Here is a 22,836-nt window from a genome sequence, read left to right as displayed (position 1 = left end):
ACACTGATTTCATTTGCTTGTGGACTGTAATAATCACATGGTGTTAATGTGGACGACTTACATGGTGAGATACCATGTTAGTGAGGAATAAAATCTAAGATATTATATAATTATAGATTATAGATACATAGATATATAGACATAGATATATATACATAGATGTAGATATAGATATAAACTACATTTTGAAGTTGGAGAGTGAAGGGTTGATGGGTGACTAAGACCTTGGCCTCGTCATAACTTCACCTTATTCTTTTTCAATAAATAAAATGTTTTTGGTCTCAGACCTCTTAAAGAGGAGACATTAGTCCATGTTAAAATACAACTCTAGAGGAAATCTAAAAAAAATGTTTAACATTATTAACCAATAAAAAAATCTAAAATGACATCTATAGAAAGTAAAGAATTGTATTGGTCTAGTTTCTATAAATTGGCATATCAAAGTTAACAAATCCCTACGATCTCATAATCGAACCCGTATGTCCCCTCTAAAAAATATGTGGAAGAAACTTTTTGTTTGTCCATTATTGAACACAAAATCATTTCTTGCCTACCAAACTACCGTGTAACAAAGATTTGAGAATCTGAGCCCCCCTATTAGATGAAGTGTGGAGGTTGGGTGTGCGATACAAAATGCACATCACAAGACATGGCTTTGCATAATAACACTAAAAAAGGTGTTATATAGTTTCTAACTTACTACAATAGTGGCACAATTTACTACCATTCTATTTTTTTCTAGATAATTTATCCTCAGTAGGGATGACTGCTTTGTTGAAGTACTACATAGTAATTTTATTTTGAGAGGCAATTTCAAATGCCAAATTTTTAGGTAACCCTAATTATTGACAATATAACTATACATAGAGTTGGTTGTGAAAAAGCCATCTTTACGAAGTCTCGACATGAAAGGATCAAAACCCTCGTCTAGATTAATAAAAGCCACACTAGCAATGGTGTGTGGGACACAACAAGGTGTTTTTTTAACCCCAGCATGAAATTTCGCTCCCATGAGGAGTTTAACCAAAACGTGAGGAGTGCTGCTCATACCACCTAACTAACTCAACTAGATGTCATTTCGTTGGTCTTCCAATCTTTGTTGTTAGCTTTACGACAGTGCATTGGAACACCTAAATAGCAGAAAGGATATTTCTATTTTGCAGCCAAATTGTTATGAATATTATGATTCACAATCTCCTACCTTTCGGAAGGAGAATATTTTATTTTTAAGAAAGTTAATTTTAAGATCAAACAATCATTCAAAAATACATAATAGTAGCTTCATGTTCTTTGTCTATCCAATATCATGATCCATAAAATAATTGTACCACCCACATATTGTAAAATAGGCAAGCCATCTTCAATTAACGAGGCTCTTAGCTCTTGCCATAATTATTGCCAACATATCTACTACTATATTGAATAGTATAAGGGATGTGGATCACCTTGTCTTAGGTCTTTCTTGGTTTGAAAATATGATCCCAATTGATCATTTACCTATATCCCAACATAACCTTATTGTAAAAATGATTTGACCCATTCACACTAAATATGATAAAAAAAGATCCTTCATTTTTAGAGCTTTTTAATATAAAAAACACTAGTGTGGTTTACTACATCAATATTCTTGATGCTAAGGCCTTGTTTACTTGGCAATTTTTTTTGATACCATATCACTTTTGTTTATATTTGGTAATTATTGTCTAACCATAGACTAATTAGGCTTAAAAGATTTGTCTCGTAAATTATAGATAAACTATACAACTAGTTATTTTTTTTCTATATTTAATATTTCATACATGTGCTGCGAGATTGATGTGATGGAGAACCTTGAAAATTTTTGTGAACTAAACAAGACCTAACATACATGTCAAGATCAGTCTCCATTTGTAGAAGAAAAGTCACACCGGTTGTCATTTCAGTCGCTTCAACTTCTATAGTACTCCCTTTGTCTTATTAAAAATGTCGTTTTTGTTTTTAAATTTCTTGTTTAACCATTCGTCTTATTTAATTTTTTATATAAATAGTATAATAAATAAATTATTATTAAAATATTTTTATTAATAAAACAAGTCATAAAAAATAAATAATATTTATATAAAAAATTTGAATGAGATGAACGGGAAGTCGAAAGTCAAAAACACAATTTCAATGAGGACGGAGAGAGTGCGTGCTATTGTGCTTGGCTTCACGACATTTCTGCAACTAAGGTATTGCCACTAAGTCGTAAGCGACAATGGAATGAGAATTGCTAGTGATTCCCCGCTGCCCTGTCGCTTGTCTTGTGAGGCATGGAAGATACCGTTGAGCCATCTCCCACCACCAAGTGCCAAATTAATCCCGAAAGAGGGGCTGCTCTGTCCAATCATGTAACGGTACATTAGTATGCTGCGAGCATTAGTGCTCCCTATGTGCCAATTAGTGCTCCCTATGTGCCAATAATCTCCATTTGTCTCTGTTCCCCTCAGGAAACGTGTTCGCTCGTCAGGCATGAAACCCGGGGAATGCATTATATGCTTCAGCGAAACACACCATGTCCATGTCCAGATTCCGGAGCATAGCTATTGTCTCGTTGCACGACCAACTCGCCGGTGTTTCGCAGCGCAGGCTGGCTACGCAATAGGCAGCCACAACCATAAGAAAGCGATTTTTTTCGAGGGGGAAACAGCACGCGAGCGACGTAGATTCATATTCATTCACGACTGGACTGGACTGGACTGGACTCATGCGACATTAGCTGAAATCGAAGTGCGCGGTTGCGGCATCCTTTTCGTCTGGACAGCAAGGCAGCACCACACCCCCTATAGTAGACCATAGAGAGCCATCGCCATGGGGCGTCGCTTTGGCTGTGGTACCGGCCGGAGAAAGAGAAAGGGATGTGGCGTAAGAGCAAGTATTATGGTAGGCTGTAAACTGGATAAATGCTGATGTGGAGGAGAGAAGGGAGGAGAGAGAGGAGAAGCAGGCTGTAAGCTTACAGCCAGCTTAGACACAATAACCAAGAAACTTTGTGAGAGATATATAGTGAATAACTAACTATTGTATGGGTGGGCTGGGAGAAGGCTGTAAAGAACCTTATAGTCAGTAAGTGGGCTGTATTATTAAACTTGCTCTTAAGCAAAGAAGCATTTTTTCCTCTGCTTCTGCTCGTCGTCTTCCGTTCCGTCCGTGGTTTCTGATAGACCGATTGGTGTTCGTTCGAAGCTCTGTCCTTGTTGCCTTGTTGGGTTGAGGACTTTTCAGCCTCCAGGTAATGCATATGGCATTTTCAGACAAACAGACTAGAAGGAATAACTAGCAGCTATACTGATCGAACACTCTGAACCGCCGACTAACCAAAGCTCGCCGCTGGAAGTTCCACGCCTACGTTTCATTGGACGGCAACGCTTCGAGGATCTTTCTGTCAAAAAAACGCTTCGAGGATCTAACGCCCTTATTGGTAGCTTAACTCTTGTCAAATCTCAATTGCTTGCCTCACAGTACAGTAGTGCAAGTACATCAAGCTTCAAGCCTGTTGCGTCTTGCGTTGCGGCCGTCAGTGACCACTCTCGCCAAAGAGATTTGACACTCATTTTGTGCCGCTCCTGTTCCTCGCGTCATGTGATGTGACCCACCGCGATCCAAACAGCATTATTTTTGGATGTTCTTGGAAGCTATTTGGCCACCAACCAGAAGATTATTTGCGTCGTCCAAAACCTCCACAGCCTACAACAGCGACGTTCCTGCAACGGCAGTGCTGCTTTATTTGGTTTCAAGACTATTAATAGATCGAGTTTGTCCTGGCTTTGGCTTGGAAGCCCGGCCTCTGCCTTCAGATGATTTGTTTGGTTTCGGTCGTTGATTTGGCCGGGGCTTGCCCGTGGACGCAACATATGCAGAGCCAGAGTTGGTTGGTTGCCTCGGTTCAAATCAGAGAGCGACTGCTGCCTCTGCCTGCATCAAACGCCACTAATCAAATGGTATCGTGAAGAATCTTCATTGCTTCCCTCCCTTTCTTTTTTCTCGGTCCGGTATAACCATGTCACGTTTGACAGCATTTAGCGACTGTTTATGGAGCAGTAGTGGACTACTACTACCACCACCGTATATGAAAGATGTTTGATCTAACCGAGCGTGAGAACAAAATGCTCAGTCAAGAAGATTCCGCGCAGCACTACAGGACTTCCGGTCTTCCACTTTTTGCCTGATAACTTGCGATATTCTCTTTTTTTTTTTCATTTTGCAATGTGCCATGGCCTTGTTTAGTTCCAAAAATTTTGCAAAATTTTTCAGATTTTCCGTCACATTGAATCTTTAGACGTATGCATGAAGTATTAAATATATATGAAAATAAAAACTAATCGCACAGTTTGGTCGGAATTGACGAGACGAATCTTTTGAGCCTAGTTAGTCCATAATTGAATAATATTTATCAAATACAAACAAAAATGCTATTATTTCTATTTTGTAAAAAATTTTGTAAGTAAACAAGGCGCACGTAGCCATCACGGCACAAAAGCAAGCAGAGCCTGAGGCCGGCAAATCATGAGCTAGCTCACGACGATGGACCAGCCGTTGACGGACGCAATAGGAACTGGATACCAGCGCATGTTGACGGCTATCCCGGTGAATGCCTGATCGTGGACAGAAAAAAAAAAACAACTCGTGGTGGTTCGCGCGTCCTCCTTCGGCAAGTTGCCCTGCTGGACTGGACCACGGCCCACGGGGCTGGATCCATGCATGATTAGCCTTCAACATCCGCCGACGGCTTCTGCGTCGACTCCCTGCTAGCTCCTCGGCCCTCGCATAGGTTTCAGCGCACACTTTGGCTGCCTGCGTAGGTTTGCGGGTAGCAGGCCTGCAACTGCAATTGGTCCGGTCCCGTTGGTACGCGCAGTTGCTAGTTGGTGCTGGCTTCAGGTTCAGCCTCATGCGCGGTTTGGTACTTTGGGTGCACGTGAAAAAGTTCTGGTCCGTGGTCGCGGTCATGCCCATGGAATATGCGTGCATGCATGGATCAAACACCAAGGTCATCAAGCATTCCAAGCTGGGGCAACAACCGTGCGTGCCAATTTTCCTGTGCTCACCGATGCACTGTCCTTCACTGTGCTCGCCGATGCAGTGGACGGCTTAAGGGCACTCAGGGCAGTCCCAATGGGCAGTTTCTTGACTCAGTTTTCAAGAGACAAATAGAACAATTAATTAGTTATAGAAACTATCTTCTCCAACCCATAGTTTCTACAATAATTAATATACAAGAGATAACTTAAATATAACACAAAAATATAATAGATCAACTATGGCAAGCAACCATGTAGCCTGGAAAACTTAATGCAGATAATATACACGATCTCATCATCTGATTGCACATCATATATAGTACCAGCAAACATAATGCCCAACGATTACAATAGTTTAGGAATAAAGATAACATAAATCACATATAGTTGATAAACAAAGAACTAAAGCTCAGGCAGTGCATATAGTAAAATAATAATAAAATGGCATCATCTAGAAGCCATATTTGCATCAGGTCACGCAGCAGTCCAGAATCAAACAAGCATAAACTCCAGAAACCAGGTCACCAGCACTCCACAAGCAAAATAACTTGAGCTCCAGCAGTCATCAGCCGCACATGACTTCAGTCACCATATCTCTGCAGGACATAACAGTAAACATAGATGAACTAGCATGAACAGATGTGTACCTAAAACAGATAGCTGCAGCACATAACAGCAAACAAATAACAGCGCGTCGTGGAGGTCTATGATCTTGAAGAGCTTCTCAAGGGAGCGGCGGCCGATGCTGATGGCCTCGGCGAAGCCGAAGAGCTGCAGCGCGGCGCCCTTGACGGCCTCAGCGAAGGGGGTGTCGTGCGTGGCGGGCGCTGAGGCGGCGGAGATGGTGGCGCTGGAGATGGGAAGGTCGTGGAAGATGTGGAAGCAGAGGCGGCGCTCGCTGGCGAAGACGCCACGGACGGCGGCGCGGGCGGCGCGGATCCACCGGCGGATCTTGGCCTCGAGCGCGTCCCACTCGAGGCGCTGGACGTCGCCGATGCTGAGGCGCTCGACGCCGAGCCGACGCAGGGAGGCGTCGACGACGGGCTTGCGGACGGAGGCGTACACCTGCGCGCACTCGCGGCCGTACCCGGCGGCGGCCATGCGGGACGCGATGGCGCGGAGGTCCGCGATGGCGTCGTCGGGCAGCAGGTTGATCTCGCGGATGCTCCGGAGCGAGCGGTAGGCGGTGCTGCGGCGGCCGATGGAGGAGGACACGGAGTCGTCCTCGTCGGCGGGGGCGGCGGCGGAGGGGAGCTCGGCGGAGGAGGCGGAGTTGGGGCGGTCGCTGTTGATGGAGAGGGAGCTGAGGTCGGCGAGCGCCTTCTAGGCCGAGCGCGGGAGAAAGAAGGCCGGCGGCGGCGGAGCATGAGATCCGCCATTGATGACCAAGACATCGGTCGTTTCTCCCCAACGCGAACGAGCCGGTGTCGATGTGCCTCGTGCCTTGCGTCGACGTCGTTCCCTGAACAAAAAATCGTTTCTCTGTTTTTCCTTCTCTCCCTTCATTTATTCCAGTGCCATGTCAACAAAATGATGAGGTGGCAAGGTAATTAATAGAGATAGAAACTGCCTCTTAATTGCCATTGGGACTGCCCTCACAATGCAAGACTCTATCACAGAGTACAAGACAATTAATTACATATTATTTATGGTATTTTGCTGATGTGGCAGCATATTTATTGAAGAAAGAGGTAGAAAAAATAAGACTCCAAGTCTTACTTAGACTCTAAGTCCACATTGTTCGAGATAATAAATAACTTTAGACTCTATGATAGAGTCTGCATTGTGAGTGCCCTAAGTGATTGCCCAAACCTTCTCTCACTTTTTTAGGCACCGCTCCCCACACTGTAACTAGTAGTGCGGGCGCTCGTAAAATCTTACTTTAGATCATATTCTGGTCTCGGTGCTAACTCTATAGAATAAACAACATTGTCCTGTATTGTGATTCTAGAGACATGAAGGGAAGAGAAAAAAGAAGCTGCCAAAGAGGGTTTTTTTTTACTTAACAACTAGGTCCCATGGAGTGAAACTAAGAGCTTATTTGGCACAGTTCAACTTCACCAATAAAACTGTTTTTTGAAAATAGTTTCATGAGCAATTTTCTAGATGAAACTGAGCTATTTTGGAAAAAGTGTTTGTTAAAATATTTCCACCAACTACTTCATGCATAGATGGACGAGATAAATGAGGGGGAGAGAGAGAGAGAGAGAGAGTTGTGATAGCTACTTTTTTCAGCTTCATCCCAACTCATGTCTTTGTGAGAGGAGAAGAAAAACAACTTCACTCATAAAACAACTTTTAGAAATAAGTGCTTGAAAAAAAAAACAGCTCAATGTACCAAACAAGCCCTACATGCTATAATAACATAGTGAAAGCTCGATTCCTACCGACAATTATGGGTTCTATTAATTTTAGTGGCTTCACTCCACGCTGTGTAGGACCTTAGCATCACCTTTCCTATATATGAGGACGTGATCCCCAATTTTCCATACAAGTAAAACAATCAAGCCGTCGACCCATACATACGTTTGTACGGGCTAGGTATATGTGGTTTGGTTATTTATGACTCAAATATTTGAGCTATTAAATTATAACAGGTTGATATTTGGCGTAAAAATAAAAATTGTTGAGATCTTACTATGTAGTTAGTGGAAATGAATGTGTGCAACTCAATAAATTTACAGTAATTGAATTTGGCAAATGTCCATCATGCCTGCTTATATTTATTTACTCTTCAGCTCCATGCTGATGAAATATAAGGGGTGTTGATCTGTTTAAGTCAGGTTTGATCAGTTTTTTTTTGAAAAAAAACAATAACATTTACAGAATAAAATTAGTGTCATTGTATATCTTATGAAATGTGGTTTCATAGTTTACATGTTTGATTTTGTAAATGTTAACACATTTTTAATAAAATCTGATCAAATTCAGAATTAATTTACATATGGATATGTAAGTTTGTCTCAAGTCAAACAATATTGTTTGACTTGAGACAAACTTACATATCCATATATATTTTAGGACGGTAGAGTACATACTCAATCTTATGCCATCTCATCAGTGTGTGTTGGTCGCCTCGATCTATTCATGACGTGCTGCACATCTCTTCAAGCAACACAACTTCGATATAAAGTTTGCCATCATTCCACTTAATTCGGAAAAGTTTGGATTGTTATAGGCAAGCCAAATTGCTAATTACCTCTACAAATGTCTCTATTCCTATAGATGACTAGAAAGTCTAGTTGTCTCTAGAAATGTTATTTTTAGAGGTGATTGAGATTTGCATCCAGCTCTAAAAATAAGGGCCTTTTTAGAGGTAGTTGGGATTTCTGTCACATCTAAAAATCGATTTATAAAGGCTATCTAGCTTAGAGACCATTTTTAGAGAAGATTCTTGATAGAGTTGTCCTTGCATCAAAATGAAGGCGCCTATAAACTGTTTTGTGTAGTAGCATATGTGGCACCTTTTTTCTTGTGGCATGGAAAAGATACATGGCCTTTCGAGTTAAATCAAGCCCTTATAATTCAATCTCATGAAAAATTTTCTTCTCCTATGGTTAATGTGAGAATTTTATTGGTTAGTGTAGATAGATGGATAGATAAATATAGAATGAATACTTATAGATACAAAATACTCACTCGTTCCCAAAATAAATAACTTTTAAGAGGTTTAAAATTTATCCTAAAAAATAAAATCATAAAAAATATGGAATACTGCATCTTAATGCAAGTGATAAGTGCCAAAATCCAGAAGATATCCTCTAGGAAAGGAAAGTAGACGAGGGCACATGTATCTTTTGCTAGTCTTTAATCTATCTAAAAATTCCTATGTCTTTACTGTATTCATTTAGGGCAAAGGGAGTAGATAGATAGCATTTTGAGTTAATTATTTGCATAATGGTAGTGGTGTCGATTTTATTAGTGTATCGATGTAGACATTTTGATTTTTTTTCTCTAACTATCATGTAGTTTCTACACCTTATTAAGGCCTTGTTTGGATGTAGTCGGATTCGCATCAATCCACATGTGTTGGGGTGGATTGGAGTGGAACTTGAACTAAATTCCACCTCAATCCACTCCAATACATGTGGATTGAGGTGAATCCGACAACATCCAAACAAGACCTAAGATGTAGTGTCAAAGCTCCATTTTTTCCTCCTTAATACTATGATAATATGGGCGAGAAAGTAGGGAAAATACGCTTGATCAGACGAGTGAGAAACAACGTCCCATACGGGCGTCCTCAATAAGCAAAAGCAAATTGCGAACTGATAGAAACAGAAAATGGGGAAAACAAATGTGAGCTCCACAACAAGGCAATAGTGGGTCTCGTCCAACAGAGAGTAGAATTTTAGGGACTTGTGCGAGCTAGGCTAAAAACTCGTTGCTAGCTATTTAGGCTCTATTTAGTTTTAAAAAATGTCTTTTCGTCCCATCACATAAATGGATGTATGCGTGGAACATTATATAGATAAAAATAATTAATTATATAATTTATATGTAATTTGTGAGATGAATGTTTTAAATCTAATTAGTGCATGATTGAAAACTAATTATTAAATAAAATAAAAAATGTTACAATAGTAAAATCTAAATTTTTTCGCAAACTAAACAGGGCCTTAGTTTAGACGCTCTCTTTTCTCCACGTAATTCAATAGCTAGATAAAGTTTTTTTTATTGGGCGCCCTAAGATGGTGTTTGATTTGGGGTGTTAAAGTTTAACATGTATTGTAGCAGTTTTATTTTATTTGATAATTATTATCTAATTATAGATTAATTAGGCTTAAAAATTCATCTCTCAAATTACTCTCCAGCTATGTTTTTAGTTTGATAAATAGTTTATATTTAGTACTATATACATATGTTGATGTGACGAATGGTAAATTTTAACAAGAGTAAATAAACGAGACTAGGAAACCAACCAATACACTAATTCCGGGGCGGGCGCATTCCCCTAACGTCGAATTAGCTGGAATTGCAACTGGCGATGCCGGAGACTTGAAACCAAATGGGGCTAAGTCTTGTTTAGCCTGAATGCCTGCCTCGTAACTTGGGCCCGTACAGGCCTTGGTCCTGTGCCGAGTCTATGGCTTAATTCGTCTTGGACTAACTCTCGCGTTTCTGGACCCCCAACTCCAGTATATTCTTTTGGCCTTGGTGGTCCACTAAGGATACCAAGTGAGATTTTTGTTGGGCTTCCTTTATACTAACAAAATTCCAGCCCAAATTAATCTTTTTTTTTCAGCCCAAAGTAACCGTAAGTTAGAGTCGCATCATAGTCTCTCTGATGCTCGATGCCTCTCTGGAAACTTAGAGTCTTTTTTTTTTCTTTTTTGCGAGCATCTGGAAATTTAGAGTTTGAAAATGATGGAAAAAATCTGTTCCAAAACATTCCATTTTCTATTTTGTTTCGCCCGTTTCTATATTTGTGGGATCACATTTTCCTATTTACGGAAGCGAGAGAGGGGTTTTTACACCTGTTTTCGAGAAATCCTGTTTTTATCTGGAACTAAATTTTTACGATACTCCGAGAAAGAATATTCGCATTATAGGATTTTCTACGTTTATTCCCAGAAGATTAGAAAGATAGATTAGAAGTTGTTGGAGAGGATTTTCTTCTAATCTTTCTAAAAGATTAGGATTAGGAAGACTTCTTTTCGCATGACAGGTCTTAACGAGTACTCCCTCCGTCCACGGATAAGTGGACGTCTCGTTTCTCAAAAAGTCAAATCTTTTTAATATATATAAAAATACATTAATATTTATCATATATAGTGTGTATTATTAGATTAAATATAAAATATACTTTTATAATATACTTATTTATAGATATAAATATTAATATTATTTGATATATTTTTAGTCAAATTTAAAAATATTTAACTTCTCGAGAAACAAGATATACATTTATTTGTGGATACAAATACTGAGTGCAATGCAGGACTCTATCGCAGAGTTTAAGATTATTAATTATATATTATTTATGGTATTTTGCTGATGTGACAGCATATTTATTGAAGAAAGAGGTAGAAAAAAATAAGACTTAAAATCTTATTTAGACGAGCATGTCTAACAGTTTTGCATATTGCTTTTGCATTCTTGAATTTTGCCAAAATTCATAAAAACACCTCTCCAACGGTTTTACATATTGGCTTTGCATTTTTAGAAACTTAGAGCATCTCCAACAGGACCTCCTACTTAACCCCCTACTCCTCTTTTAGGTAGTGGATGTCAAAAAACCAACTCCAGCAGACCTCCTACTACACCCCATATATTTGTTGGCTTCCTATTTTCCCCTCCTTCTCTCTATTCCTGTTAGGCCTCTACTCTTCTACGCAAAAATTTACCGTACCCCGACTCTTCCTCCCGCGACGTCCCAGCGCCCCAGCGCCGCGGCTCCCTAGAGCCGCGCCTCCCAGCGCCGCCCGCCCAGCCCCAACGCCGCTCGCCCCAGCGCCAGCCCCAGCCCCAGCCCCAGCCCCAGTGCCGCTTGCCCCAGCGCCAGCGCCGCTCGCCCTTGCCCCAGCGCCGCCCGCCCAGCCCCAGCGCCGCTCGCCCTTGCCGCTCGCCGCGAATCCCAGCGCCGCTCGCCCCCAACCCTAGCGCCGCCCCGTGCGCCGCTCGCTGTGAGTCTCCAGGAGCCTCGCCGCCCCGTGCGCCTCCGTCCGCCCCTGCAGGTTGATATTAATTTTTTCTTGTCAATTAATTTGTGTCTAGATTTATGTTAATTTTTTCTTGTCAATTAGTTTGTGTCTAGATTTATATTAATTTTTTCTTGTCAATTAGTTTGCAATGGAATTCCAAGGCACGTACACAGATTTGTTGTCAGGAAACAGCACTATTGATTCGATTGCAATATCTGCACCTGTTCAATCCTCTCAGTCCAAGCCCCCAAAAAGAACTGCAAATTTGACACAAGAAGAAGATGTCCAACTTTGCATGTCTTGGGAGAGTGTTAGCACTGATCCTATCATCGGCAATGAGCAACCAGCCAAGGCATATTGGGCAAGAATCACAGAACACTTCCATGCCAACAAAACTTTTGAGTCTGATAGGACTAAAAATTCACTTGAGCATAGATGAGGTACAATTCAGAAAGAGTGTCAAAAATTTCAAGGATTGTTTGAGGATGTGGAGCGTCGACACCCGAGTGGAGTTCCATACCAAGAACATGTAAGTTTGTTGTATGTCAGTCAATTGTGCAATGTACGCTTGTTGTATGTTGTCATATGCTGATTCCGGTCAACCCATTGTTCAATTTTGACTGTAGTTATTAGAAGCACAACTCGCCTACTCCTGTGGAAAGAAGAAAGGATTTCCTTTTCTTCATTGTTGGCTGAAGGTGAGAAACTCGCCCAAATTCCAATCAATTAATCCGAGGGAGAAGAGAAAGGCTAGCAATGTCATAGGAGAAGAAGATTTGGACAGCCCACAAGCTCATGATTCTAGTCAAATAACACAAGGACAAAGGCCCATTGGAAGGAAGCGTGCAAAAGAACAGCTCAAGAACAAGGGAGGGGATGGTGGACCATACAAGAATTTAATTGAGAAGTTGCTTGTTGAGAAGAAAGAGGAAAGGAAGATGAAGGATTTGAGGTGGCAAGAGGCCAAGACAATGCAAGAGCGTAGGATATCAGTTGAGGAGAGACGGTTGATGTGGGAACAAGAGCAAAAGATTATGTTCTGTGATGTTAACACTTTAGATAGTATAGAGCAGAAGAATTATGTGTTGACAATGAGAGCACAAATCACAGCACAGAAGATGGCAGAGTTCTCCCAAAGCCTTGGTGGTTCTAGTGGTGGTAGCCATGCTGCAGAAGATGATAGTCTTGGTGGCGACACATCTATTTGAGCATTGTTTAATTATGTTCCAATTGTTGAACTTTATTTATCTATGTTTGAACCTTGTATCCTCCTTTGATAAATTATGCTCGAACTATGATGTTTGAACCTTGTAGTATCCTCCTTTGATTAATTATGTTCGAACTATGAGCTTTATTTAGTGGTTTAAATATTTTTGCTTGAATTGTACCGAAGAAATTGAGATGATAGAGGTGCAACATAAATGTGTGAAAAAATAGGTAGTCTATTTTAGGTAGTGCTGCTGGAGACGGAACCAAAAAAATAAATAGTCTGACAATTGGGTGCTACCTAAATAGAGAAGTAGAGGGTCTGTTTTAGGTAGTCCTGCTGGAGCTGCTCTTAGCAATTCCAGGGGAGGCTTGACATTTATGCAAGTCCGTCCGCGACTTGGCAAACACCGATCTGTCGCGACTTCCGCACGTGACCGCGACTCTCACACGCGATCGGAAAACACCGATCACAGCAGCAGCAAGATGGATCAGCGATCGTGGCTCAGCGTCCACCGGCCAGCGACGATCGTGGACTACTTGCCGATCTCCACGGGAACTTGCACTGCTTGCCGATCTCTAAGTACTTCTTCCAGCGACCGACCGTGGACTTGCCGATCTCCAGGGAGCAGCTATCGAGCCACGGGACGAAGCAACTGGCGGCGGACCTCCTCAACGCGAGTGGTGGCGAACTTCCTAAACACGCGAAGGAACCCTACGAACGGACCGAGACCGCGCACGTGCTAGAAACTTTCGGCAGTTGGGTCCATATTTTGGTAAATGGCAAGTCAGATTTGCAAAACTCTTGGAGATGTCTTAATTTTTCTTCTTTCCATTTGCTTTTCAGAGTTGACAAACTCCAACAAATGGCAAAGAAAAAATATCAAACTGCTGGAAATGCTCTACATTGTTTAAGTCTAATAAATAATTTTAGACTATATGATAAAGTCTGTATTGTGAGTGTCATAACAGTCTTTGCCGTCCACTCGCTCCAACCACACACACATAATTTTTTTTTTGACAAACTAAATTCCATACGCTTGTTTCCTGGAGGATGTTTCAGATGCTGGAACCGGTTTCCTTTTTCTTTTCCTGTTTTGTTTTGTTTTGTTTGCCATTGCTTTCGATTCGAAGCATGGAAATCCGTCACGATCGCGACCGGCTACGCGATTCTGAGAAAAATCGCTCATCTAATCACGTAAAGGACACTCAGAAACCCATTTTTTCTGTCTTCTTTATTTAGGCGTCTGATTAAACGATAGGCACACATGGACTGTCCTTCTGTCCAACAATAAAGCACTCGACATCACTGAACATGATCCCTGACAAGGCACTAAGTTGACAACAACAGAAAAAAAAACATGAAAGGCGAGCCCCCGGCCCTACGATTGAATTTTGGGTTTCATACGCATTCAGATGCTTGTTCGGCTTTCTCTGCATCACTATCGTCATGTTGGGCATCGTCGACGGCAAGTGTGCCATGCATTGTGATCTGTCCTAACTCCCCCATCAGAGAGTAATTGATTATTAGTTTAACCTAAACGCCGCAGAAACGTGCCGTGTCGTAACTCGTAAGTAGTACGTGCAGCAAAATGTCCATGCCTCGTGCGCTCTCCGTTCAACGAAGGCTGATGGATGGAGTCATGGAGCAAAAAATATAATGATACCGACTGACGGTTTACTGTGAGTTCTTCTCTTCTGTTCCCTATTAACGCGAGCCCGCAAATGCATCTAGATCTTCCCGGCGCAGCACGGCAGCTTAATAAATCTGGTCAGGTCTCGACGGCTCACGCAAACGTCCTGCTTTCATGCAGTTATTTCTCACTTATCAGATGTCATCACGCATGTCAGTTCAGATCCTTCAACAGTGTCAAAGCTTGCGTTAATCCAACTTTAATTAGTGTAGGGGCCAACAAATACCCCTCCAGATTTCTTTTTTTTTATATATAAAAAAACTACAATACTATTCGCTTGGCTGACAATAAATAAACAATTTGATAAATGAGCTCAATCTAACAGGTTGCACTGCTACACAACGAGGGAGAGCAGCAGAATTCTGATTTGGCGGGAGCTGTTGCCTCGTTGGAAATGGGGCCAGTAAGCCGTGCTCCGTGCACCGGCCCACTTGCCAGCATCACCGGTCCAGGTCGCCGCAATTCGCAAAAGTGGCCCACCACTGGGCCAGCAGGTGGGTCCACACAACCAGACCACCACTACCCGGATAAAGGCCCGCCTCCTTCGCGGGACAGCAAACGGCGTCCAACAACCACCACCCCCCAGTCACGTTTCCCACCAAAACACACCCCTGCGCCGCTGCGCTGCGATCCCGCCGCTCCGGCCGTCTCCATGGCCGCTTCGTCCTCCGAGGCCGCCACAGCCACGTCCAGGAGGACCACCTCCGGAGGGAGCGCGCTTCCAGGCCCTCCTCCGCCAACGCCGTCGAACCACCACGCGGCGCCGCCGTCCTCCGCGGGCGCTGGGGGCACGGGCGCGGACGCCTCGCTCTCCGCTTTCCTGCACCGCCTCCTCCTCTCGTCCCCGGCGCCGCAGCTACGGTCTCCGCTCGAGGCTCGGTCCCAGGCGTCGTCGCCCTCGCTTCCGCCTCTCGTCTCGCTCGAGTGCCCCGATCAGCGCGCGCTCCGCGACGCCGCCGACTTGGGCTACTTCCACCTCGCCGGCCACGGCCTCCCTTCCGAACTACCGTCCTCCGCGCTCGCCGAGCTGTCCCAAATCGACCTGGAGTCGAATCTCCGCACGCTTGGCTTCGAGGAAGAACAGGATGTAGACGGCGGCGCCGATGATCCCGCCGTGGTGTTCGACGCCTGCGAGGGGGACATGGACGCCAGGGCGCTCCCGGCTGCGGCGGAGTACGCGCGTCGTATGAGGGACGTGGGCATGCGGGTTGTGGCGCTTCTCTCCGGGTGCCCCGACACGGGCTTCCGGGAGGAGCCCTTCGCGGAGGGGAGGAGGAAGCCGCGGTGCCTGCTGTGGGCCTCCCGTGTCTCCACCGCCGATACGGCGCCTCCGGCCGTCGGGAAGGCCAAGGCGTACCCGTACGTCGTGGCGCTTCACTGCCAGTGGGAGGCGTCCGGGCAGGAAGAGGCACCGCCGAGCTGGGTCATGAACGACGGCGGCGAGTGGACGGCAGTGGGCGCCCGCGACGGCGTGATCCTTGTCACCATCGGCGACATTGCCCAGGTACTTAATTACAAGTGCAAATCTCTCAGATATCTCATGAACATTAGTGACTGAAATTTGCAATAGCATCTTCCAAAAAGAAAAGCACAGATTACATAACCACCGTAAATCGTAATTATTCTTATCGTCTTTGTCTGGTCAAAATTTAGAGACCATTTATTTAGTGCTCTAGTACACGCTAGAGGTGGTAGTGCCACTGCAACAGAACCAGCGGCAGAGATGGCGAGCATCCGTTTTGTTTATGCAGCGGCCAGCGGCATCAAATTCTAAAGTAGGTTGCGCATCAGCAATTCAGCATCACCACTCAGTTTTTATTTTTGACCCAGTTAGGCAATCAGGTCCCATGTCAGCATCAGCTGGTGTATCACTCACTGATGCGCCCAGTTCGGAACACGTAAAGACACAAAAACAGAAGAGTCAAACATCTCTGCTTTTCAAACACACACACAAAGAAAAAAAACCATTGTGTCGTCTGAGCTGTTCTTCACTCTTCAGACAACAGCAGCAACAGGACTCATCTTTTGTTGCCATGATTCCTTTTTGGCTCGCGTGCTAGGTGTGGAGCAATGGCAAGTTGAAGAAAGTGAGAGGGATGGCTCGCCCCACATCCGCCGCACCCATGGAGATGGTTCCGACGCAGCATGGTGAGACTGACCGTCTGTCGCTGACGGTCCTGATCACTCTGTCTTTGGACAACATCATCTCGCCCTTGGTCCCGCTCTCCAATGCGGCCGGAGAAGGGCGAGAGGACCGCGAGGACGAGGCAAATGTTGCCGGAGCCGACGACGAGGATGGATGGAGGTTTCACTCTTTCCTACTGGAGGACTATGCGTGGAGGGTGTATAACCAGCGGCTTCAGTTCAAGGATCCATTGGTCCGGTATCGGATATGATATTTACCACGATGATCTATAGCTCTGCTTTTTTTTCGTTGGTGTGCCAATACACAACTCATGTCATGGACTTCGTGTTGTGATCTACTATTTGGCTTTGGAGTGGTTTGAGGAGTAAACTGCGGGTAGAACAGCCCGCCTTGGGTTTCAATGTATGTATGTTGCTGACATCCAGTTTTTTTTTAATTAACCGGATCAAAAGTGACGTTATGACCTTTGCTCAAACTTTGAGCGATTCAGACAAGCAATAGGATTCTTTCTGCACAAACTTTCAAAAATCCCTAGTGGCAGCAATGAAATGTGAGAATTTAAAGTTGACGAGGTGCTCAAGGACATGCTTCCCTCTCAAATATGCGGCCATGTGGGAAGGCCGGTTATAAACTTATAACCATGTTTTCCTAGGAGGATTGATAGTACGTCATTACAAAGCGTTTTCCTACACGGTTGCTTGGGAGCAAATTTTATTATTTACTGAGAACTCGTATTAGGCCTTGTTTAGTTCACTCCAAAAACCAAAAAGTATTCAAGATTCTCCATCACATCGAATCTTGCGGCACATGCATGAAGTATTAAATATAGACGAAAACAAAAACTAATTACACAGTTTGCCTATAAATCGCGAGACGAATATTTTGACCCTAGTTAGTCTATAATTGGACAATATTTACCACAAACAAACGAAAGTGCTATAGTAGCGAAATGCAAAAAAAAAAACCGCATCTAAACAAGGCCTTAAAGGAGAAGGACACCATCTTCTTCCTCAAGCTGTGCCTCTCTCGATTGTCTCCTGTGTGTACTCATGTCGCGGCGGTTTGGCGGCGGCCACGCGGCATATCACGATTGTTTAAACTGAGTAAAAATGCAGCATACAGGCAGACGAGGAACATCTAAACTAGCTGCAACCAAAGTGACAACTATGAGTAATCAGAACCGAAGTACTACCATATATATACTTTAATAGCTGCAACCAAAGTGATAAACTGATAGCAGCTGAAAATGCGCACTTCCTCAAGTAGCATAACTATTGAAACAGAGTCCGGCTGGGGAGTGATATATGGAACGATCATATGATCACACGCTAGAAATCAGACCCATTGATCTTTTGCCCCCTCGCCCATGACCAGTTCAAAGTTTGTAATTTGTAAAACTACTGTACAGTGAAACGGATCATAGAGAAAATTAGAAAATAGAACACAGAAGCAGAAGCCATACTTCTCAAATCAAGAACGGCGTCGGGGGCGGAGAGGAGAGGGAAGCACGATCACCGACGAGAAGGCGGCGGAAGGGGGACAGACGCCGAACTGCCGACGGGAGAGCGCTGCGTCGCCAACTCGCCATGGCCGACGTGTCCGAGTTGCAGGGTATGGGCCGTGGTACCATGAGAGGCTTAGTCGAACGATGGTGGCCCATGGGCCGGTATGATCCACGGGGTTCAGGTAATTCCGGTTATTCCCAGCCCAACCGAAGATGCCATTGACCTAGCGCACCTTCGGCTTCGTCCAAAAACACACGGGGCTGTGGCGGCGCCTTCTCCTCCCGTATTCTCTCGACTCGACGTGTCCATCCTCTCACTCGCCCCTAGAAGCCATCACGAATTGGCCACCTCCGATGTGAGGCAACCTCAAGGAGAAGGAAGCTCATCAATCTCGCCGCTGGCCTCCTCACCTCTGCTTTTGCGTCGCTGCGTTATCGTCTCTGCATCCGAGTGTCGCTATCTTCCTGGTGCCTGGTGCTGCCTGTGTTCACGAGCTGGAACTTGTCCGAGCTTCAGCCAAGTCAAGCTCGAGCCTGTCTAGCCAAGCAGAACGGCACGGTGGTGCTGGTCGACGCCTCCTCTGAGGAACACGTGCCGGTCGACGCTTCCTCTTGGCGGACGGTCTCGAGTTTGGTCGGGAGGATGGGTGGCGGGAGCTGCTGCGTCTGCAAGGAGGCGCCGCCCAAGTACAAGTGCCCCTCCTGCCGCACGCCCTAGTGAGTCCAGCCACGATCCTTATCTGCCGTTGTGCGTGGTTATATACTTACATTTGCTCTCGCCAAGTGCAACTTTGAGGCGTGGCGTGTTTTGTCAGCGGGTCTATCTCTGTTGAATTAACAGTCGTGAATTCATACCCATGTGACTGTATTTGTTCAATTTCTTCTTTGAGGAGAGGACAGGTTGACTAGGGTTCATAGAACAAAGTGATTAATTGGGCGTGTCTGGATTATGAGGACATGACATTTGCTTGTAGCCTCAGACTTGCGATTATAGCTTACTGTCCATACAATCAATTATATGAAAGTAATATCGCTACAATTCTAGCATTAAAGCATAGTGCTGTGTTTCATGTTTATTTTTGGTGGAAATTTAAAGTAGATTAGTGGGAGGTATAACTGAGAAATGCTGCATTAATCCAGAAACCAAATGTCAGCTACTTTTCCTAAATGAATTTAGCGTGCACATAAGGCTAAGGTTACTATTACCTTGAGGAGATTGAAGATATAAAGTTGAGCCACCGAATCTTTTTTTTTTCCTTTTTTTTTAAAAAAATTGTGGCTTCAGCTGGTGTTTCAGTATCATTATTATTTTGTAATGATGGGTAGCATTTGTTTAGAATTGCAACATAAGGATGTCACTAAACATTTCAGCCTTCAATGCAATTAGGCTTTCTTAGCCTGCTCTACTTTATCATTTTTCTAAGTTTATCTACTATTAATTAAATGAAGTCAAGATTATGCCCAGAAAATCTAAATTAGTGTTCATAGTAAATATTTTGTTACTTGTTATATCATATATGCAGATTGACTAAAAGCATTAGCTCTCAATTTTTTTATTAGTTGAACCTAATTTACTGTCTCATTATTCCTTGCAGTTGCTCTGTCACATGCTTTAAAAAGCACAAAGGTACTTCTATCCCAAACTTGCAGTTTGTCAACCTTAAATTTATTCAATTATTTCAATATATTCTTACAGGACTAAAGAGTAGATTGGAATGCTTTTATACTGTGATCTCCAACTTAGATTATTTCTCTTGTCCTGGGAGCAGTAGACACATGCTTACAAGCTGTAACAATCAATTATATGAGATCCAGCTCCTTCATATGAATTGGCTGTTATTTGGTGGTAAATGTTGCTTTTCTTTGCAGAGGAATCTTGCCAAAAGACATCGCCTCAGGAAGAAATTAGCAAGTCACCACTGCAGGAGGAAGTTAGTGAGTTCTCTACCTTCTGGGAATAAAACTATTGTAACTGCTTTCTTAACGTACTGGGGCACTGGGCAGTGGGGACTTGTTCCAGTTACAACAGGGTATGAGGTGTAAATCTCAACTGTTATTTGCATATGCTTGTCCCTAATTGTTATATACTTTGGTAATTGCCTTGAGTGAAGATATCAACTTTGTTAGTTCCTAAAACAAGGTAAAGATGTTCTTATTAGGGACCTAATTTTATTCTTGCTAACCATGCTTGTACAGATTTGTGTGCCTTGTACAACTTCTTTTCTTTTTATTCATAAAATCTTACAGTGGGGGCTCCCCTGCTGTACTGTTTTTTTTTAAAAAAAAAGGTGTTAATACCTTACTTCAGAGGTAATTTATTTTGTTATAGGAAGACAACAATCTTACTATCGGTGTCCGAAATGCCTGCCACATTTGTTTACCAAATAAAAGTGGTTGAACCAATTCTGTTCTGTATATCATTTCATGCAGTACTACTTGAAGGTGTTTTGTATTTGTTGGAATGATTTGTTAGCAAACTATAGGAATCTATGCCTCTTTATGTATTAAATACTACTGCAACATCCTGTACTCGGTTTTTATTTCTATTTTCATTCCTTGATTACATTTGGTATTTATCACTTAAAGTTGATTAAGATCATAGCTAATGTATTATAACCGTATACTGATATACCCACTATGAACATTTTGTTTAAAGTAACCACCCACATGGCCACAACCACCTCTAACTGTATACAGTGGAGCTATATTATTTCTTAAATCAAATTTATGTAAAATGGTTACCTAAAGTGTCATACAGAATGCTTTTGTTGCTTCATTATGTGTTTATGAATGCCTATAAATTATTTAACTGTAATCTCCCTGTTTTTCAGCAGCACTGAACACCACATGCATTGCAGAATCTCCAAATACAGTGGGCCCTACAAAAGCTCTTGAAGTTGAGGACCCAAGCTGGGTTGTTGACAACAATAGACTAAGGTCTTTAGGTAGGGGCATATGGCCTAGCTTACCACCAAGGCACCAAGCTTGACTAAATCTCTAGGAACTTCATGTTGTGTTAACTAAAAAAAGGGATATTAGGATCATATTAGAATGCTCCTGTGACATACTCCAACTTCCATCATAAACATCCATTTTGTAACCAACGTGCACATCTTCACTTGTGGTTTATAACATGTAGGGAAATCATCAATGAATATGACTTAGTGCAGCTAATATAGGGAAACTTGTATTGACATAGATATACCTTAATGCAATGATACAGAGCGCTCCTGTGTATTCTACAAAAAAAAAGAGAAAGATATATACTTTAGACCTTTCATGTTTAAATAAGTTCTGATCCTTCATGCATCATGTGTGAAGTTGTTGATTTGTTCCTTCTTCCAAAAGGTTACTTTATTCACTCTTTAAGATGTTGAGGTAATGACTGTTGTCACTTGGACTGATAGAAGTATGCTAGTGCTGAATTCATGAATGCCAAGCTGTCTGCCAATGTAACCTGAGTGCAGCTTTCTTTCTGAGTGTTTTTACCTGAACTTTGTATCCTTCACAGCGGAACTGAAAGGGATCCAAGATGCTCTCAGGGATCCTGAACTGCAGAAAATGATACTTAAAATTGATGGGTCTTTGGAACCAGAAAAAGTAAGTCTTCATTCACTTGCAACAATTGCTAAGTTTGACATGTGTTTAGATTCATACTTGAGTGGTTGATAAGCTCCAAATGGGCCTATGCGAAGCCGCAAATATGGTCTAAAATCCTGGCTTATATTTCTTAAATTTTACCCAATTTGCTTTCTTTCATTATGTCTACATTAATTTGTCTGTAGGAATTGGAGAAATTGATGGAAGGTCAAGCTTTTGGCCAGTTCGCTGATAAGGTCTTCAGCCATCTCATTTTGCCTGAGCCTTTGATCATATACCTATCTTTTAACAATTTAACTCCTGTATTGCAGATTCTTGACATTGTCAGCCCACAAGAATAATCGCCTGCCCTGCCTGTTTGGTGGGATTGATGCTGGAGTAAATAGAAGCATCCAGGCAAACAAGCGAAAGTGGACGAGCTGATCTCTGGTTTTCCTTTTTCCAGGATGGGGTAGACTTTAGAACACATCTTGAGTCGCCTGTTTTTCCATGACGGGGGTAGACTTTGGAACACATATTGTGTCGCCTGGTGAAAGGAAATTGCTGTAGCTGAAAAATCTCTCTTGCCAAAGATAGATATTTCTTCTGTGGTTGCATTATGCGTTTCACTTCAGAGTGTCGATAATCCTAGCTGTATTTTAGTGCAGTAGACAGCGACTCTACATTGACTACTGAATCTTGAGAAGATGACGCTTCTTCCATTGACCAATATAGCGGCCATATTTCCGCAACATGCTTCTGACACGTGACTCGTGGTACTTGTTTTTAATATTTCCTTTTGAATTATCTTGTTTCTGAAAATTGAAAAACATGCCGTTAGAGTCCAAACTTGCGAAGGCCTACAGTTGTGGACGGGCTTGGCTGGGTTCGAAGCCCGATCTCCGCTTTCCAGTTGAACCGCTTCTGTCCCCCACGCCATCAGATTTAAGGATAAACCATCGTAGCACCGTGTCCCTCTTTAGAAAGCGGGCCAAGAGCTAACTGCATTTTCTAAGAGCATCTT

The 22,836-nt window shown here is 43.0% G+C and overlaps 2 protein-coding genes across 3 annotated transcripts; both read left to right on the top strand.

Annotated features, from left to right (window-relative positions):
• LOC8085423 lies at positions 15,141-17,204 on the top strand. Its single transcript, XM_002458666.2, has 2 exons — positions 15,141-16,087; positions 16,644-17,204. Exons 1-2 carry the CDS (start codon positions 15,236-15,238, stop codon positions 16,977-16,979), a joined length of 1,188 nt encoding a protein of 395 aa, XP_002458711.1. The 5' UTR covers positions 15,141-15,235; the 3' UTR covers positions 16,980-17,204.
• LOC8085422 (zinc finger HIT domain-containing protein 3) lies at positions 18,448-22,564 on the top strand. 2 transcript variants are annotated; one of them, XM_002458665.2, is made up of 7 exons: positions 18,448-18,950; positions 19,829-19,860; positions 20,103-20,168; positions 21,068-21,178; positions 21,745-21,833; positions 22,019-22,069; positions 22,145-22,564. In XM_002458665.2, the coding sequence occupies exons 1-7, from the start codon at positions 18,877-18,879 to the stop codon at positions 22,172-22,174; spliced, it is 453 nt and encodes a 150-aa protein (XP_002458710.1). In that variant the 5' UTR covers positions 18,448-18,876; the 3' UTR covers positions 22,175-22,564. The 2 variants fall into 2 exon arrangements, with proteins under 2 accessions (XP_002458710.1, XP_021311032.1); XM_021455357.1 differs by having other exon boundaries at positions 18,451-18,950; positions 21,065-21,178.

Source organism: Sorghum bicolor, chromosome 3 (genome assembly GCF_000003195.3).
Source record: "Sorghum bicolor cultivar BTx623 chromosome 3, Sorghum_bicolor_NCBIv3, whole genome shotgun sequence".
Classification (NCBI taxonomy): domain Eukaryota; kingdom Viridiplantae; phylum Streptophyta; class Magnoliopsida; order Poales; family Poaceae; genus Sorghum; species Sorghum bicolor.
This window is presented reverse-complemented; position numbering and strand designations above follow the sequence as displayed.

Bases quoted from the DNA above. Each gene is read 5' to 3' on its own strand.
- LOC8085423 (XM_002458666.2), top strand. From the start codon at position 15,236: ATGGCCGCTTCGTCCTCCGAGGCCGCCACAGCCACGTCCAGGAGGACC. The intron at 16,088-16,643 runs GTACTTAATTAC...CTCGCGTGCTAG, and splicing joins CCATCGGCGACATTGCCCAG to GTGTGGAGCAATGGCAAGTT.
- LOC8085422 (XM_021455357.1), top strand. From the start codon at position 18,877: ATGGGTGGCGGGAGCTGCTGCGTCTGCAAGGAGGCGCCGCCCAAGTAC. The intron at 21,834-22,018 runs GTAAGTCTTCAT...ATTTGTCTGTAG, and splicing joins GGTCTTTGGAACCAGAAAAA to GAATTGGAGAAATTGATGGA. The intron at 22,070-22,144 runs GTCTTCAGCCAT...CCTGTATTGCAG, and splicing joins TTGGCCAGTTCGCTGATAAG to ATTCTTGACATTGTCAGCCC.